At 34.1% G+C, this 20872-nt stretch overlaps 1 protein-coding gene across 3 annotated transcripts in view; it reads right to left on the bottom strand.

Moving 5' to 3' along the window:
- The window catches only part of AHR (aryl hydrocarbon receptor), a 45098-nt gene that overhangs the window by 3542 nt on the left and 20684 nt on the right, over positions 1–20872 (bottom strand). For all 3 annotated transcript variants that reach the window (XM_057731295.1, XM_057731297.1, XM_057731296.1), the window contains 8 exons: positions 16950–17053; positions 11694–11783; positions 9394–9517; positions 8567–8697; positions 6986–7188; positions 6145–6254; positions 5381–5522; positions 1416–2667 (listed from right to left, as the gene is read on the bottom strand). In XM_057731295.1, coding sequence (XP_057587278.1) covers positions 1416–2667; positions 5381–5522; positions 6145–6254; positions 6986–7188; positions 8567–8697; positions 9394–9517; positions 11694–11783; positions 16950–17053 — 2156 coding nt within the window. The remainder of the gene's footprint in view (positions 1–1415; positions 2668–5380; positions 5523–6144; positions 6255–6985; positions 7189–8566; positions 8698–9393; positions 9518–11693; positions 11784–16949; positions 17054–20872) is intronic.

The raw sequence follows: 20872 nt of genomic DNA, 5'->3' as shown, positions 1-20872 counted from the left end.
AGTGCTGTCCCACAGACTACAACGTGAGCCACAGATGGAATTTTAATTTTCTTTAGTTTTAATAACTCCTTGGGGGAACATATGTCTAGAATTCTTATCTTACTAGTCACAAAAAAGTAATACAAAACAGTGGAGAAGAAAACTGTAAGTAACGCATGCTAATGCAGGCCTGTTCATCATGCTAATGCAGGCCTGTTCAAAATGTAATTTTACATAATTAACTTGTACAGTAAACTGTAGAGAAGTCACCTACCTATGCTCACTTCACAGCAATGTTGTGAGACAGACTATAACTGACTGTTAAATAACTGAAGGAAGTCAGGAATGAGGATAAGAAAAACTTGCACAGCCATTTTCTATTAAAAAGCTCATATATAATCAGACAAAACCAAGTGTATAAAAAAGGCCAGAAAGAACAATTGGTGAAAAGATTCAAGTAACACTTATGAACTATTATTATACATAGTCTAATAATCAAGATTTGCTTCAAAACTAAACTTAAATATCCTATAAAATGAACTACATATTTTCTAATGGAAAGCATAAATGCAAACACTTATGATATATTCCTGGATGGCCACAGACAGCAGCAATCTCAGCAAGCACTTTTTAAGTTACCATGATGCTAGAGGGTTCGAATGACACGTTTCAACAAAGATAAAACAGCTAGCTTGAGTCCCACGATGGAAAGCCAGCTGAGTTACATCTCCCCGCCTTTTTTTCCTTTTTTTAAGAATGCCAGGAAACAGACTATTCTACCTCAAAGGGTAAAACGAGGATCTGGCAGATCACATAGAGATCACTGCCAGAGAATATACCACGGAGCCCAGGACGGAATGCCAGAGATCATCTAGGGCCAAAGCATTTGAAGGAAGCACATCTAGACCGATTTTAACCCAATTTCAACAGAAATGGAGCCAATATTTAATAACTTTAGAGTATAAGCTATAAAAATACCAAATTACCATTGTATACCTGAAAGTAACTGTAAGTCAATTATATGTCAGTAAAAAAATTGAGCTTTGTAGAAACTATTTTTAAAAATTTAAATCTCTTTGAAATCTGAACCTTGATTTTTAAAAATATGAAAAGACCATATTTTTAAAAATCAACATTATTCTGAACAATATACTTGTAACTAATTTCACCTGGTAACTTAGACACGTTGCTTTTGTGTTTGATTTCTTTCTCCTTTCACGTAAATATGATATACTTGTATTACTAACACACTGAAAAAGTACCAGCTTATTAAAAAAAAAAATAGTAGTCACAGATAAAATTAAACATGCCTTCTCATGTATGCTACAAATAATAGATTAAAATCAGCCACTGACATAGAAAATTTATAACTCATGTCTATTTATAATGTACGAAGAATCATCTACAGGGCTTATTCAGTTTGGTAAAAGCCTTACCTTGTTTAAAAATGCCTGTGGGCCTGGCATTGTTGGGTTGTACTGCATCTGAGCCACATGGCTGTGCTGAGGTTCCGGCTGGCACTGGTACATTGACACAGCCCCAGCGTAACACGTCTGAGGAGTTACTATGGCTGACTGTGGATTAAGTCCATGCTTTTGGTTTTCAGGGACTTGTAAACATGTGACAAAATCTTCTAAATTAGAAGAAGTGGTAGGGTATGGCGCTGGTTCAAAATTCCCGATGGGAAAGTCTAGCTGTGTACCCTTAGAATGTGGTGGCAACCCAGACTGACTGCAGTGAATAAAGTTCTGTGCATAAGGCATAGCATCAATCTCAGATTTGTAGGGAAACTCTTGACTGGTCCCAGGTAAGTTGGAAAAGACACTGTACTGCTGTAGGTCTTGCAGAGGACAATTAAAAGGCACGGACTGGTCAGAGTTCCAGTTTGCGAACATGCCATTCACTTGCATGTGCTTCATTTTCTGACACAGTTGTTGCTGCTGCTCCACTGCCACGTGCTTCTGGTGGTGCTGTAGCTGCTGCTGCTGCTGTTCTAGCTGGAGGTGCTCCTGTACCATACAGCTTGGGTTCAGAGCCATGGACTGTTGCTGATGGTAACCTGAACACCCCAAGGCAGACTGATTTAGAGAGTCTTCGACGTAGGTCAGAATTTCATCTGTTAAGTCAATATCTCTGAAGTCATCCTCACCAGAAAAGTCAGTTCTGAAAAATTCCTCATTCTGTTGCATGTGTTTGATATCTTCAAAATCAATGCCTAGGTGTTTCATAATGCTGTACAAGTCACTATTTCTATTATCTGGAAAGAGCCCTGCATGATCTCCAGAGAGTGTTGGGTTCACTTCCTGAGACTGACCGATCTGCTCGTGTTTTAGGATATTATCACTTCCCATCGGTGCAACACTGTTTTGCCAATTACTGCACTCATTCAGAGAGTCACTGAAAAAATTTCTTTCGAAAGGTGTACTACTTGAAGCAGGATAGAGATAAATAGATTCATCTTGTTGCATCATGGCATTCAGCAGGGAACTGGGATTGAGGGAATCCTTATTCAGAGTTGATTTGGTAGCAGAATCTTTTCCCCCAGCACCAGTTTTAGTCCTTATTGGTAAGGGATCCATCATGGGAGGAAAAGGGTTGGTTACCTCATATAAAACAGCTTCTCCAGTGGCAAACATAAAAGGCATCTTCATATTTCGTTTTTGTAAATGTTCTGTTCCTTCTTCATCTCTAAAATTGTGCGCAAGAAAGTTTGTATATATTAGGAAGAATTGCATCATAAACATTTCAAAATAAGACATTTTAGAAAAGAAAAAGTAGCACACAAAATACACTGTATTTGAGTTTCACAGCAAGGAACAGGAACTTTGAGAGAAATCTTTCTGATAAGTACTTAAAATTGTTTTTTAGACAAGTAATTTAGAATATGTCCAAAAACTTAATGCAGTCATTAATTTCACACTCAGGTTCCACCCCTACCTGAAAAAATAAATTATGAATGGAATAAAGATCCAAATATAAAAATCAGGCATGTTGCAATAAAATATAAAACCCAGAAGCTCTAAAGGAAGACTGACATATGAAAATTAAAAATTTTGCATGAGGGAAGAATTCATAAATCAAGTTAAGGCATGAAGAAAATGTCATAGTTATGGTTTCATATATACTACATGGAGTGTGTATATATGTAAAATTTAATATCCGTTTTAGGTAAAGAGCTCCAATGGGTCTAATAACCTCTTAATAACTAATAGAACAAGCGAACAAAAATATCAAATGTAGAAAAACATGAATAACACAAACCAGATCACTGATATATAAAGAACACTATACATACAACAGAACATGTATTTTTGATAAGAGCACATGGACTATTTTACCAACACTGACCATATACCAGATCATAGAATAAGCCACTACAAATTTCAGAGGACTGACATCATTCAGACACTATTCTCTCACTTCAGTGCAATTAAAGTAACAGAAAAGACAACTAGAAAATCTCCTAACATCAAAAAGTATGGTAACACTATATTTCTTAATAATTCGTGAATAAAGTCAAAATAAATACTAGCAAATATTTTCAATTGAATGATAAAAATAAGACATACCAAAACATGAGGATTGTAGTTAGGCACACTTAAAGGAAAACTGACAGCTTTAACCATATACATTAAAAAAAAAAGTTGGGAGAAAATTCAAATTATACCCAAAAAGAGTAGAAGAAAGGAAATAATAATGAGCAGACATAAATAAAATGGATAACAAATATATAACCAAAAGCTGGCTCCTTGAGAGGAATAATAAAATTAATGACCTTCTAGTAATAGTGATCAAAAGAGGGCACAAATTCCTAATTCTAGGAAATATTTCTTAAAATTATATCACTACAGAACTTATAAAGGAGACAAATCATGATGTCAATGAATGGAGAGGAAGTATCTGGTAAAGTTCAACAACCATTCATGATGATAACTTTTAGTAAACTAAAGATTTCAAATCTGAAGTAGGAAAAAACAGTATTCACAAAAATAACAATACACTACTTACAAACACTACTTACAGTTTTTACCATTGCATATCATATGCAATGGTAAAATATTAAAGGCTCTCACCCTTAAGGTTGGGAATAAGACAAAAATGAATTATTATTTCCATTACATATTACTGAGGGCCTACCCAGTTCAATAAGAGAATTAACAACAACAAAATTAAGTCTAAATGATAAAAAGAAAAAACTCATTTGCAAATAACATGGTATACAGTAGAAAACCTTAAAAAGTCTACAGACACCTTATTAGAATTAATAAGTGAATTTTACTAAGGTCACTGGATATAATAAACCAATATTAAAATCAACTATTTCTATATATTAAAAATTATATATAATATATACACCACTTAAAACAACATCACAGAACACAAAATATTTTGGAATAAAATTAAAAGATGTATAAGACTAAGCTAAGAAAAATACAACCCATTATTGAGATAAAGACATGGATATATACGTACACATGTACCCATCTGCACATATATACATTCACCATGTTCAGGGGTTGGAAGATTCAATATTATAAAGATGTTAATTCTCCCAAAAGAAACTATAATTTCAATGTAGTCCCCTTCAAAATTTCAACAAATTTTCCTATGGGAATTGACACCTGAGTTTTAAAATGTATATATAGAAATATAAGTAGTAAAGAGCCAAGATTCTCTCGAAGGAGAACAAGAAAAATTCTGAACAAATGAGGGTAGGCATATACTCAGATATCAAGGCAATTAAGATACAGAATAGTTAAAACAATGTGCTCTGGTCTAAAAATAGACAACTAGACCAATGGAACCCAGAAACAGAAGCACAGATACACACACACCCCCCCCCCCCCCCGGTTGAAGTGCAGTGGGGGAAAATATGGTCTTTTCAAAACACCATCTTTTCAATAAATGTTACTAGTCACCTAGATATCCATATAAGGGAAAAAAAAATAATCTTGGTCCTTACCCTCAAAACCACATACAAAAATCAATTCTCCAGAGATGGAGAAAACATTTGACAAAATACTTCTAGAATACATGAGAAACTTAAAAATCACTGCCTGCTTATTAGCAAATATGCTAAACAAAGCACTGTTATGTTTTTATTGTATTTGACAGATGGCACTGGCTTTTCATCTTTCCTTCACGTACCCAGGAATCTTCTTTCATTATTCTCTTTCTGTAGCTCTGTGTACGTGGTTGTTCAAGAAAGTTTGTTAACTCTGTTTCTCAATGTCCTCACCCTATGCCTTCTTCTTTCTATACATATTACCTCTCAATTTTTATTTCCAGTGTAAATTCTCTTAAAATTTATTTTTAGGTTTTCATGTAAGAGCATTTATAAACCAAAGTGTGATTAAAATAAAAACCCAAAACATGAAACATTCTAGGTCTTTGTGCTTACGTTAGAGGTCTCTGAGTTGCAATGATATAATCTGGTCTTCCGTTTTTATAAACTAAGCGTGCATTTGACTGCACCCAAGTCCATCGATTGCTTTTCGTAAGAAGCCTGAACACTATCATGCCACTCTCTCCAGTCTTAATCACTAAAACAAAAAAGAATTAAATTATCAAATCCAAAATCAACACAATGAAGAAAATCTCTGTAATATTTCTAGATGTAATTCACACATCAGCAAAGATGATAAATATACTGACGCCTTTTAAGCACAGTATATTAAAATGCATCAAAATACTGCTTCAGCATTGCTATTTTTTCCTATTTCAGATTAAATTTACTATTTAAGTGGTTCAAGGAAAGATTGAGTCAGACAATTCTAGTAACACGTGCAACTAGAGAGAGTATAGAGTTTGGAGGGGAAATTGTTTTCATTAAAAAAAAAAAAAAGGAACATTTCCTACAGCCCAATCATTTACTATACAATTTTAAAGTATAATCTATATTAACATTAATGGCATCATTTTTAATTCATAAATTTAACTCCTGAGCAAAACATGGGACAAAATGGTCATTTTCAGAGTAAACTACTACATTCCTATACAGCAGCAAATGAATACAGTACAACTCAGATTAATCATAATTGTGTGATGCTGAGTAGAAGTTTATCCAAATAGTTTCCTTAAACACATTACATCAGTAATAATTTGAAACATGTGCTAGAGTCTAAGCTGTTTTCTCAGCCAAGTTCATAAGAAACTACAACTTACTCCGGATATGGTACTCAGCACAATAAAGCATATCAGCAGCATGAACGAATTGATATCCTGATCCTCTCATGCACAGCTCTGATTCGGTATAGCCCAAAACAATTTTTCCTCTGTTTAAAACAAAGAAGCAAAATAAGAATGAAATTAAAATTTAACTTAAATGAAGTAGCCAACATAAATTCATTAGTTATATGCTATTTCCTGCACTATGTTGACATTCAGAATTTCAGACTAAAAACAAACACATTTCTGTAACTGCTCTCTTTTGCCTATGGCTACAAATTTCAGTTTTAGACTATTTTCTTCTCCTGAATAAAGACCATGAAAATTATCACTGATGATGAGTCTAAGATAGTAGATTATACAGGTGAATCACAAACTCTTTCTTTAATTACATTCTAGAATACTTATACTCCATTTTGAGGGGCAGGGTTTCTCAAATCTGTCTGCATTCCCATATTAGGAAGGAGAAAAGCAGTAAGATGCTTTGGTTACTAAACTTCTAGGGCTAAAAGTCAAAGTTTGTACGATTTAAAAATGTAAAACAAGCCAAAAATAAATGTCATCAGCATACTGAATCTTATTAATAGAAGCACATCATCTGTATAGTATAGAAATTGTCAAGTATTGTAAAATATTGTAAAATAATAAAATGATTTCTGAACGTGATGAAGTTATTTTGTTTTAAAAGTCTATGCTATAAAGTATGAAATAATAATACATACTATATTAATAAACAATATTATAATCAACACCATATGGAAAACATATACATGCTAAGATAGACTTACTGCAACAAAATATACATTTGGTGAAATAAACCTGAAAAAATTTCACTTACTTGGCATCACAACCAGTAGGTGTGAAGTCTAGTTTGTGTTTGGTTCTAAAAATGAAATTTTTGGTTCGGATTTCAAGTATGGATGGTGGCTGCAGTGGAGTAGCTACGGCAAACAAAGCCAACTGAGGTGGAAGTATTGATCCATCTTTCCCTTTCTTGTTCTGTCCATGAAGATACTTCAACCTCCCTTGGAAATTCATTGCCTTAAAAAACCAAAAAAAAAAAAAAAGGCTTTAAAATGTTCCTTTTTAAAAGGCTCAATCAAGGCCATTTCCAGTATTCTTGATAATTCCATAAAAGTTCATGAGGCTCTCAAATGGTCCTTTAATTCCTTTCTTCCCAGGAAGCGCATTAAAAATACCCCAAAAGGTAGCATGAGGACTATCCTTAAGGAATTGGTAAGTGAACCATTCCTTGCTGTAACAGGTCACAACAGGAAGACCTACATAGTTTTCTGAACTTGCGGCTGTCCTTTCATCCATGCCTAGCACAGGTCTGTGCACACTGCACACTCAAAATCTACTTCCTGAACGAATGAAAAGTGATAAAAGTCGCCAAGTACACACTGATTTTCAGATACACATGAGCCATATTCCATAGTTCACAGTCTATTTCAAAATTTATGGGAATCTTTTACATAGAGATAAAACAGATGGTTAAAAACACCAAAATGAATCATAAAACCATACAAAAATGCAGAACTCTATTAAAGATAAAGAATAATTTTAGAAGACAGAGGAAACAGACAATTTAATCATGACCATGATCAATTTGGTTGCTTAAAACAGTACTGACCAGGCCAAGGGATGATTCTGACATCAATAATGATAGCAGCACAAGGGAGAAAAGGCCCAGTTACACAAAGAAATTCCACCTAGAAATACATACTAATTGATCCTCAGTACTAGGAAAATTATCTCAAAGCACAACTCTAATTCTGGATCAGCAAAATTATCTTCGGATATCAACACATCAACAAAAAATCATTGTTTGCTAACAGATTTGATTATCTGTTTCAAATTCCTGATATGTGATATGCAACATAGTTTGTATTTTCTTCTGTGCCTGGTGAAGTGCACTATCTTAAGGATACAGACAACTGAGAAGCCGGACCATCTCCATTCTTAGTGTCCGGCCTGTGCTGCTCCTGTCGTCCTACTCAGGAGTTCACACTACACAAGAGCATCTCATACTAGATGAGGATCCTGCAATCATGAATATACAACCATTTTTCTATGTGGCAGTTATTCTAGCCATGTGGAAAAGGCTATGATAATTTTTCCATTTGGCAGGCGTTAAATCCAAAGAGGGTAAGCAGTCGGCTAAGGGCAAAATACAGGGTTCCATGTTATTCCACTCAGTCTTTGTTACTGCATCCTAAAGGAGAGAGATTTTGAGTTATGGAAAATACTTTTGAAAATCTAAAAAGATTTTAAAAAGTTACTTTCCTTTATAAAATTAGTTAATAAAGTAGATTTCTATAACCTGAACTCAAATACATTCAAAATAAATTGGTTTCACTTTTCTTTTTAATTTTCTAAAACTAAATAGTAAATGCCAGTATAAGATTTTGCACCTTACCAGAAAACCGGATGAATTATCCAGCAGACACCTTAGTCTGCAAATGAAGCACCTCTCCATAAATGAAGAATTCTCTGGAGGAATCTGGTCTGGGTTATAATAGACTGTTGGCTGAGAAAGGCCATTAGCTTCTGTAGATATAATAGCAACACAAAGTTACTTTTCACTTTGCTGTAAAATTAATTGTTTGAACAGCTGAAATTTGTGTTATTTTCTAAACCAAAGTCTGTATTCTTATTATCAAAAAAAAAAAAAAATCACTTTCAGAAGAGGAGCTAGTGAAAAGAAATTAAAACTTATTGAATAACATTTTCACTACATAGAACTTTACCTAGTCAGCTGTTTTTACTTCTATTGAGCTATCACTGTCAACAATTTCTGCATTTTCTAACACCTTTTTTCTTTTTAACACTCTCACACATGTGTGAAAACACTGCTTGCATTGAAAAAAAATTTTTTATCCTTGCATATGCTAGTTTGCTTTTGTATCTGGTCCATTTTAAACACAGAACAATTTATACTCCAGAATCAACCTTGTACCTTCCTTCCCCTCTTTCACAACAGTGTTAAGTTACTTTTATACAATATATTACTGAGTATATGGCTATACTTTATCGCTTAAAAGTCATCAATGACTGTCATCTGTCAAAACCCTCCTTAGGTCATCAGGCTCCTTGTGACCTGGCTCTGGCCCACAGCTAGAGATTCGTCTTTCCCCTTCTTCCCAATCTTCACCAGGAAGTTCTATGGCCCTAAAGGATCTCTCCCTCCTCTCACAGAATTATATCAAAAAATCCCCAACACTACCTTTTGGTAAACATTCTTACCATCAATCCTTTGTCCAGAGTCTGGACACTGTGAAGGGTTTAATGCCCAGTGCAGCTGGCGCTGAAATTCAGCTCGGTCTTCAGTATGGATCAGTTCATACACACTCTGATGGATGACATCAGACTAAAGAAAAAAGATACAAGGAAATTAACAGGAAGCACTGATTTTTAAAAATGTGGCTAATATCAAAATCTTGCTAGATTAGTGGGTGCTTGTTAGTGGTGATGAATGCAATTCAAATGATGGCAGAGCTCTCCAGGAATTCGAGACAGGAAAAGCTAGAAAGAGACTAGCACTACAGATGATAACTCAAAATTTATTTGCAAGAAGAAGAAAAAAGAAACAGGAAAAAAAAAGTTATTTGCCATCACTTCCCTATGTGAACACTTTTCAGTCAAATAAGTCACAGACCGTTTCTTAATTGCAGCACATTAAGTTCTGCTGATTTTTATCTATTTACTGGTCTTTTAAAATCCTCCTTCTTTCACAAACCCTTGTCTGCACACCCAGTTACATCTGACTTCTCTAAACTTAACAGTATTATGTATTTCCTTCACTGCTCTCTAATAATTTTCCTTATATATGAAGTTTTTACTTCTAGTAGATTCCATAAGAATAAGGGATTATGCCTTTACCAGGTCAGAATCCTTCCTCCACCTCTTGCTTCTCAGCATTTACCATGGTGCGGAGCCCTTAGCCCTTCCACCAGAATTGTTCTTTTTTTTTAATTGCAAATCATGGCAAGAAATACATTTTCCATCCATCGCATGTGTGCCTGTGTGTATACACACACGGAAAAAGGTTTCACAGAACACTTCTTTTGTGTGTGACAATACTGTGTTCTATTTTATTTCATTTTAAGCAACTAAAAAGAATGATTGATGGTGATCCACTATATCAATTTCATCACCCACTGATGAGTCAGAACCTGCAGTTTTAAAAAAAAGGTGCCATAAGCCACCACCAATGTCAGATATGAATGTTTCCTTAAAGAATATCTAGGTTATGTGTACATATGAAGAAAAAACAGAAGGGAAACAGCTAATCTTTTTGATTTCTAACTGTTATGAATCACATCAAATAATAATTAAGCTAGTTATGTAATTAAATTTCAAATAGGCTTTTCCATGGATATTAGTATATTTCTTTAAAATTCAAAAATAAGTTAGGCTTTGTGTCAGTAGCCAGATTCCACCACTTTAGCTATCTGGACTTAAATCTTCCTATGAACTTTATCTTCTAGCATGAAGTCATCTCTATGCCATCCATTACACAACTGCCAGAGTTATCTTCTGAAATATAGACTGGAGCATACATGTTCCCTTTAAAAAAAAACATTCAGTGGCTTCTGTAGTGTGTATGACATAATTTAAACTTCAGTCTATATAACAGTGCAGACAGTGCTATTCAACCATCAGTCTTGGCATCACCTGTGAGCCTGTTAGGAATGAAGTACATGGGCCTCACTCTGACATACTGAATCAGATTATATGGGAATAAGGCCCAAATTTTATAACATTTTATCAATCTCTTCAGGTGATTCTTATGCACGTTAGAATTTAAGAACTACTAATACATAAGAGTAGCTAGCATTCAAATGTACTTACAAAGTTCTCAAATCATACTGGATGTTCTTGACCCTCAAATATGCCGAACACCTTATAACTCCAGTTATTCACCATATACTCAGTAACATTAAACCAGACACGGTCACCTCCTTCAAGGCCTTCCAGCCTACTGCCTACAGCACATCTAGCTCTTCTTCTGTGTTCCCTCCACAACTGTCTGCCAATCTGGATCCTACACTTTCTTTAGGTTAGCTTAAATACCATTTCCTTCAGGAAAGCTTCCATAATCCACACAAGTCAGAATAAAAGGGATGAGCCATAATATTTTGTCTGTACCTTTACATATCATCTCCTTCATTTCATAGTTGTCACATGCCCTCCAGTATTCGTAACTAATTTGATGGAAAATATTCTCCTGTCTGCCCCCATCCAAACCCTAGCTGCCCCACCCTAGGCTTTCTTGTACATAAGAATTCCTTATAAGTGAAAGAAGAAACACAAAATCCATGAATCATATATACTTTTAAGGAAATTGTAATGCAGTCAATTATTAAAAGTATAAAAATATATTAGCTTCAAACATATGCTTTTTATTCTACAGTATATGTATTTTAATTATATTTTGTATATACAAAGTATCACTTGTGTCCCTAAAGTATAAGATAAATAAAAAGTAGAAAGTTCATTTTCCAAAAATAAATTTTTTAATGACCTAAGAAAAATATATTTACCTGCTGAAATCCCAGGTAATCTTGTATAGTAGAAGAAGCATAAAAGACCAAAGCATCTGTAGTGACAACCAATACAAAGCCATTCAGTGCCTATAAGGAAAAAAGTTACAAAATCAGTAATGTGACTAAATAACAATATTATCATTCATAAATACTGACCTCAGTTAATGCTGTTACTTTTATTGATGAAAAATCTTTAAAATGGTTAATGTTATTACACCCCACAGATGCAGACACACCACACACCCCAGGAGTGAGAAGAATCTATTCACACCTTTTGATTTGGCCAAAGAAAAATTTAGAGCTAATTTAATACTCAATCACAATAACTTTAATAGAATATTGATTTCTTCTTCTTCCTCATGCTTTAGAGTTTCTATTTTAAATGCACTGTACATTTTTTTTAAACGTAATTGTATACACATCATTTACTGTAATATGTCACACTGCTTTCAAAGGAAGATAGTGTGTAAAGATGTTGGTTAGAACCTTAAAAGAAATTTTATAGGAGAAAAGCTCTGTGCAAAGATAGTTTAAGCACTGCAGAGTTTGAAATTTGGATACTCTCAAAGTATAAAACATTTAAAAACTTTTTATTAGAAAAGGAATACACAAATGGACTATACATAAAATACACATGTAGAACAAACACATACATGAAAGACAAGTATACAGCAAAAGCAATCTGCTTAAATTTAATATAAGTACTAATATGTTTAGGTTTAAAGCTGTCATTTTATAGATCTTATTTTTATTTGTTCCACCTATACTATGCTGCTTTTTCTTTTCATTTTGCCTGTTTTGGGCCAATTATTTTTTATTACTCCATCTTGTTTCTTTTAGTTTAGAAGTTGTACTCTCTTTTCATATTCTTTTAGTGGTTGTTCAAGTCCAATGTTAACATCTCTGTACTCTAAGGTAATAAAAGTATTTATATCACCTTAAACATTAATTGTGATCACATATTTTAATTCCAAAGCCCTCATTATTTCCTGCTTGAGTTCAATTCAGCACTTGTTTTACGCTATGCTATGTGATCACTGTTAAGCCTTCCTGAGACACTCTTCTTCATGTAAAATGAGAGATGGAATGGTTCAGTTTAAGAACCACAGAGTTTGGAGTCAGAATTTGGGCTGGATTCTTGTTTCTTACTAATTGTGTGGTTTTGTTAAGTTATTTACCCCTTCAAGCTTTAGTGTCATTGTTTGAAAAACAGGCACTTTAGCAGATGGGTATGATGACTGTCTCATCTAACTCAGTGCCTGGTACAGAGCTGCCGCTCAATTCACATAAGGCACCATTACTATAATATGAGGTTATGGAAAAGAGCAGATAAAGATTTACATGATCAAGCTTTGTGCACTATAAAGAGATATATAAACAAGTAGATTATTCAACACTTAATGAAATATGAGATACCAAAGAGGACGCATGCTAAGTACTGAGATTCAAAACTGAACAGGCTATTGCACCTGTGCTGATGATGCTCAGTCTAGCGGATGCCCTCATTATTAGATGAGGTAAAAGAAACAGTGACTGCCTTCCTTTTCACTCAAACTCCTTTCACCTTCAAGATCCCTCATCTATAGTATACATCTGAGAACTTGATTACACAGACGACGGAGAGCACCTACTATTTAACAGCCACTTTTCTAAATGCATTTTTATGTATTCAAGTACCTTAATTCCCGCAGCAATCCACTGAAGTAGGTGTCATATTCCAGTTTTTAACTCAAGGAAACTGAGGTCAAGAGCTGCACAGTAACTTGCCCAAGGCCACACGGCTAGGAAAAAGCTGAGCCAGAAGGTAAACTCAGTCTGGCTCTAAAGCCTGCCCACTTAGCGTCATATCATGATCTGCTGCCTTTGTGTGTTACTCCTCACCAACTGTTACACAGCTATAACTCATGTAATCACAACTGGGATCTAGGATCCCTGACTTTAGATATTATGCCTTCTAATACCTGGAATTCCCCCAGGGTGAAGAAGGGCGATGGCACCCACCAACAACTTAAATGTTTTATGATTAACACCCCCGAATTGAGCATTCTTAAATTTTAGTTGGCAGTAATAGTATATATCCATTACCGTATTTTTTTATCTTGAAAATGTCTTTCTTCTAGAAAACAGTATCCGTTGATCATATGCATATTATTTTGTAGAATATCATATTTTTCAAACAGTGGAACAAATTTAGTACTTTACAATAAGCTCATGAGTGCATGACCGGCGACACAAAGATAATTTAGGATATGATAGTAAACACTTTTAGACAAATGTTAATTGTCAGAAATAAAACAAAAAGCCTCAAAAGAATATACACATACCAATTATATATATATATATAAAATTATATATAATATATATATAAAATGATCTTAAGTACCATATGGAGCAAGGTTATTACTTATATTGAGTTATCTTAGTAAATTATAAGAAGGAATTAATTTGGTAATTACATATGAATAAGAGATTATTACTCTTTAGTCTAAGTCACAACTCTCTCTCCAAAGATCATGTTGAGCTTCACTTACTATTTAATAAGAGAAATCAACTGCAATTAATACTGTTATTTATAATTTCAACTGCTGTTATCAAAAATGAAGCTGCAGATTTTAATAAGCATAGTATTAAGCAGCAATGGATAGAACATATTTAAATATACGAAAATAAACAACTAAAGTAATAGATAATGAAAAGATACAAAAAGTTATTTTATTGTTTTTTTATTCCTTATAAAACAGTAATAAATTTAAGCTAATCAAGAAAATAAATATTTTAAACTTTCGTTAAATATTCTGTAATACCTTCTTCATCTGCCTGTGTTAAAACCAAAGGAAAAGATTTCTTATCAAAAGTTTCAAGCCAAATGATATACTGTACCTCTGGAAACATCCTCTACATTTAAGTGGTAACCAGCTGATAACCACACGCTGGAAATACAAAGTCAGATGCCATTATGGCAACTGTATATAATGAAATATGCCATTTTCACGTATCTACTATGCTTTTGGTCATCTGCTTCATAGGAGATAACAGGTATGGTCCTAAGCAAATTGTATAGTATGTGATGCTTCCTATGTGGGAGAGTCATCTACAAATGGCATCCAACAGAATTAATAACAGGACCATCTATTTTAAATACCTAAATGTTTCCAATTTTCAGAAAATTAAAAAATTAACACTAGTTTTACAACAGTATATTTTTATTCTGGGTCCTTAACATAGGATATGTTTACAGTTTGTCTAAATATTCTAGGGGAAAAATGAAAATCACTGGCCTGTAATTTAAACCAGTTTAACAAGTGTTAAGCATGCCACATTTGTCTGTTTTCACTTGAGATAAAGAACTTCCTTATTACTTTACTACATAAACCAAAACATTAAATAGCAATTGTTAGACTGCTTTCCTGTGACCCAAATAAGGAGTCTTTACATTCAGCTAATATACATAAAAATCCTCAGCCAAAGGCAGGAGGTGGACAACTCATGACTGAATATATTTTATTTTTTCTAAAATAATGGAAGTAAAAGTTAAGTTTCGCTATTAGGGATTTGAACACAATTACAAAATTACAATAAAATCTTATAAATTGTTAGGTTACACTTAAGCATTTACTGAATGAATGGAGCTACTGAAACTTATAGCTACTTTTTTTTTCTCCAATTCTTTTTTTTTTTATTATTTTTTTGGGGGTACACCAAGTTCAATCATCTGTTTTTATACACATATCCCCGTATTCCCTCCCTTCTTTGACTCCCCCCCTCGAGTCCCCCCCACCCTCCCCGCCCCAGTCCTCTAAGGCATCTTCCATCCTCAAGTTGGACTCCCTTTGTTATACAACAACTTCCCACTGACTATCTATTTTACAGTTGGTAGTATATATATGTCTGTGCTACTCTCTCGCTTCGTCTCAGCTTTCCCTTCACCCCCCGCCCCCTCCCAAACCTCAAGTTCTCCAGTCCATCCTCTGTATCTGCGTCCTTGTTCTTGTCACTGAGTTCATCAGTACCATTTTTAGATTCCATATATGTGAGTTAGCATACAATATTTGTCTTTCTCTTTCTGACTTACTTCACTCTGTATGACAGATTGTAGTTCTATCCACCTGATTACATATAGCTCCATCTCATCCCTTTTTATAGCTGAGTAATATTCCATTGTATATATATGCCACATCTTCTTGATCCATTCATTTGTTGATGGGCATTTAGGTTGCTTCCACGTCCTGGCTATTGTAAATAGTGCTGCAATAAACATTATGGTACCAGTTTCTTTTGGGATTATGGTTTTCTTTGGGTATATGCCCAGTAGTGGGATTACTGGATCATATGGTAGTTCTATTTGCAGTTTTTTAAGGAACCTCCAAATTGTTTTCCATAGTGGCTGTACCAACTTATAGCTACTTTTGTCATAATGGCAAATTCTCTACTCAGTTCACTGGGTAGAATTGAAAATTATTATGTAATAGTAATAGCGCAGATTATAGCACACATCTTTTTTGTTTTGTTTTATTTAGCTAGTTTTTTTTTTTTACCTTTTTTTAATTGAAATATAGTTAGTTTACAGTGTTGAGTTAGTTTCAGATGTACAGCAAAGTGATACAGTTATATATATATATATTCTTTATAGCATACACCTTTATTCTATCTTTCTTTAACAGAATAAATACCTGAGAATTTTAACTGAGAATCAAGCATTGTATCAGATTTAAGAGGAAGAAAAATAGGAAAAGATTTAAGACACTTTAATAGACAAATCTACTAGAAACTCTCCAAGTTCTAGCACATGACAACAGGGCTGATGGTTGTTGAAAAAAATCTATAGCATGTTGATAAGTCACACATAGCTGCTAAAGGAAAATACAGTTACAAGAACACATTGAAAAAAATAAAGTTCAGGTTAAGAACAATTTCAAACTATTAAACAAATAAAATTAATTATTTTAATGGAGCTATATTCCTGAAAACATATATGTAAATCCAATGTCTTAAATGAGAACCTTTAAAATAATCTAGTTCTTGCTATTTAAAGAAATGCAACAGGGAAAGTGATAACTAGACTTCTAATAAATCTACTTCATAAAATTCCTTTTTTTCATGTATAATGCTAGCATTACACCACTACTGTAGTCCAGATGAGTGTGGTATGAAACGCTGGGCGAATCCTAAATAAACTGGGGATAATTAAACGGCTGTTAAGTTTCCATTTATAATTGTCCTTAACGAAACAGAACTACATTTACTACAATTTACCTGGAGTAAGAATTCTCCTTCCTGCAAGTTCAGGCCTTCTCTGAATTTTGTCCTACAGTTGTCTTGAACTCCATTTCTGTCAGCTGGGGAGGACTTTAATGCAACTGTTGAAAAGAGGGAAAAATAATGATATAGTAGGTAGTTTTTAAAATAAGCAATTTCAAAGAGCTATAATAAAAACCCTCTGAACACCAAACAGAGATAATTTGAAAAACTGGTATCTACTGGTACTACAATGACAAAGTAAATAATCCTTTGCCAATGGGTGGTTTCTAACTGTCAGCTGACAGATTCTTAAAAAATAATTTTTGGTGAGTACACAATATGATTTTTGGCATATTACTTAGGGAGTTTCAAAGAATTGCATGACCTGGCTATAAAAACTCCTCCCGTTCTTACCTATTTAGAAGAATAAGGTTCCTCACAACCTAACCTATAAAAATATTTTTAATCTCTCTCTCTATATTTATTTTAACATCTGTGAACGAGCAGTGGTGACGAGAAAAAAATCACCCAAATGCCTTATTAAGAAATATATGTCCACTGAGGTTAGCATCCTCTTGTCTAGTTTTAGGGTAAAAAAACTTAGTATTAAGTTCATATTAAGTTTATAAATCAATTCACGGAGAATTAACATCTTCATGATGTTGACTCAGTCTATCCGAGAACATGTATGTGTTCCCATTTGTCCAAGCCTATATTTCTTTGTCACGCTAGAATGTTTTGAAGTTGTCCACAGAAAAGTATTTTTATGTCTATTCCTAGACACGAAAATAGGTATTACACCTTGTAATGTGGCTTCTCTTTCCTTATCATCTTCTAACTGCTTGTGGATTGCATACATGAAGGGTCATCTGGTGGGTTGGTGGGATACTCACTACAGGAGATAGCGTGCTGTAATGCTGCATCTCCCCACCTTCCCATCTCTCTTCCCATATGTGTCTATGTGGGGTGTGTGTGTGTGTGTGTGTGTGTGTGTGTGTGTGTGCGCGCGTTTATAGTCTGGGAGGCAGAACAGCTGAAAAGAAATAACAATAGCTACCATATCCTTATTTAGCATTTTTCTAAGCACTCTCAACTATTTTCTCAGTTAAAACATATGGACATTGATATCTGACAGAATTGAGTTCAAATCTCAGTTCTGCCATCTCCTAAATGTGTGAGCTTTCTGAGTCTATCTCCTAATATGCAAAGTAGTAATTGAAAAAACAAACAACAAAAAAACACCCTGCAGGGCTGTTGTGAAGAATAATTAGAACATATGTGAAGTTCCTGACATACAGCAGCTCAATAATAGTTCAGTAAATGGCAGCTTTAACTATTATCAGTATCTCCCAAAGCTTATGGATTGCCCTGTTATTAAGTTTAAACTTTTAGACACTATTACAATACCTTCCTATTTTTCTGATCTTTTTTTAAACCTGTGAGATTTAAAATAAGAGAAGCCATTAAGCAAAACCAAGTTTGACATTCCCTTTAAGAGTTCTTATTTATTAGATTTTTATGTGCTGAGGATAATGTGGCTCAGTGATAAACTGGAGATCTATTAATAACCAGATTTTCTCTGGTCTGAGCAAAGCATCACATATAAAACATTTTCATGTCTCAAGTATATTTTCTGGTAAATCATCAGTGCATGTGTCACACTGGAATCTTATGCCAAGTTCTTGCCTTTGCAGAGCTTGAAACATATCTCTTTGAAAGAAGAGGCCAAAAACCTGGCCTCTGAATATAACAATTCCAAAAGGCCGCAGAACAGATTTCCTTAGGCCAAAAAATAGTTTGAGGTAAATTAACTGATCTAACAGTTAACCAAGACCAAAGGAAAGGCTTAATCTTTTCTTATTGAAAGGTAAAGGACAGAAAGGCCGTTTCTCCCATTCTATCCTCTAAGTTTTGTTGTTCCTTGCTTTCCAGTGGCCACATTTGCTTGAATGCATTAAAACCTCACAATGTCAGGGTTAACTACAGTCTCCTACTTTTCCAAAAGCTCCAGTACGAGGCACAATTTAAGAGTTATACCAAATATCAAGAATATTTGCTATTAAAAAGAAAACAACAAAATCAAAACCCTGACATTATGAAAGAAGCAAAGTCATCCTAAAAATGAATAATATTAATACTGTCAAATTTTAAATGTCTAAACTTTCTTATTAGGAATCTTTTAAAATTAACTTTTAATCAATGGAATGATGTCAGTTCCCTCTAGAGTTACTGGACCACTGAGAAGCTGAACAAGAAATGAAAGAGGCTATTCTTCTCAATAATTTACAATTTGTTTCTGGTCTTGTATTGGGGATATTAGCCAATGTAATTAGACATTAGACAGACTCTGCCTTTAAGTAGGGCATATAAGCTATGGAAATAAAGAATTAGAAAAAGAATGTCAAAAATATTTAAGTATCAGGATGGAATTTAATTAAAGTATTAGAGGAACTTGAAAGAGAAAAATTCTTTCTAAACAACAATGCTTACATTTCTAAATGTTGGATGGACAATATTTAATATGTACATATAACTACTGCTTAAGTAGAAAAAGTGATAAGTGCATTTGGGAGAAGGATCACTGGAGGGTTCTTCCAAAAACAAGCAAACAAGTATTTTTGTTGCTCTCATGTTTAAGGCTAATAATCAGTTAAGAATTTTAGTAAATATTGTGCAAAGATGAGTCCAGGAAGGGTACACTCCCTTCTCATTCTCATCTAAAAAATACTAATATGACTTTTTAAAAAACTTATTTTATGTCCTAGCCTCCTGACCCAAACTATGTAATTTTTGCCCTTCCATGAAGTTTGTCCTCTCCTCTCCTTTCTTAAAATTACTGGAAGATGTATTAATTAATACTACTCACTTTCATGTATACATTTCTTGCCTTGATTAGAAAGCAATAGAAGAGTAAGAAGATGATGTAGGGATATGACTTCCTACCATCTGAGTGGCCTTAAATAATTTCCTTAGTAATAATATGCGATACTAAGAGCCCACACTGTATGCCAAGCAGTTTCCATGTATTACATCTTATTTAATCTTCATAAGAGTTCTATGAGACTGGCCTCATTGTCCTTTCAGTAGATTAGGAAACTGAGACTTAAGGAGGTTAAGAAACTTTCCCAAGGTTACAGCTTTAAGTGATAGAGCCTAGATAAGAACCCAGGTAGCCTGATGCTAAGTGCATAAGCTATTATTAACCACCTACCAGAATTCTCCCCCATGCTAACCACCTTTGACCTTTAGTTTCCTCATCTTTATATTAGGATAATGATACCTCTGGAGACAAACTCTTGTGAGGGATGAAATAACATGTAGAGTTCCTGGGTAATACCTGAATTTATAACTGACCGTCAAGGATAGAAAAAATTGGCCAAATGCAGAGTTTACATGACCTCAAACCATTATGGAAGCCGACACTAAAAGCTGCGAACCAGGGATAATTGAGTATTTTCTCATCTCTAAACAAGGAGCATTAATGAGTGTCTAATAGGACTGCTATGATGACTATACAAGGTAAATCTGAAGGTGCTTCAAACTTGTAAATTGTTATAAAATCTATATGCATAATCAGAAGATACTTTAATCATTACACTCCTGGAATTACATACGTGGCAGTTCATAGAAACAAAATATAGTATCTGAAAATAAGTCATGAGCCAATTCTGCTACTTGGGAAACACTGGCCGTACTGAACAGACATTTGTTAAAATCCTCCCACATCTGCAGGAACGGCACACCTTTCAAAGTTAAGGCTCTGACTTTGAGCATTCAGCAGAATATTAAGATAATAAACCATCAAAATACTTCAAATATTTCCTCTTTGAGAGATCAGTGATGCAATTAAACAAGAATTTTATTGATAAGGGAATTTAGAGTGTAAATACATCACAGCATTATCAGATTGTAATATTATCAATATAATATTTTCCCAT

Source organism: Hippopotamus amphibius, chromosome 4, assembly GCF_030028045.1.
Source record: "Hippopotamus amphibius kiboko isolate mHipAmp2 chromosome 4, mHipAmp2.hap2, whole genome shotgun sequence".
Lineage (NCBI taxonomy): Eukaryota > Metazoa > Chordata > Mammalia > Artiodactyla > Hippopotamidae > Hippopotamus > Hippopotamus amphibius.
This window is presented reverse-complemented; position numbering and strand designations above follow the sequence as displayed.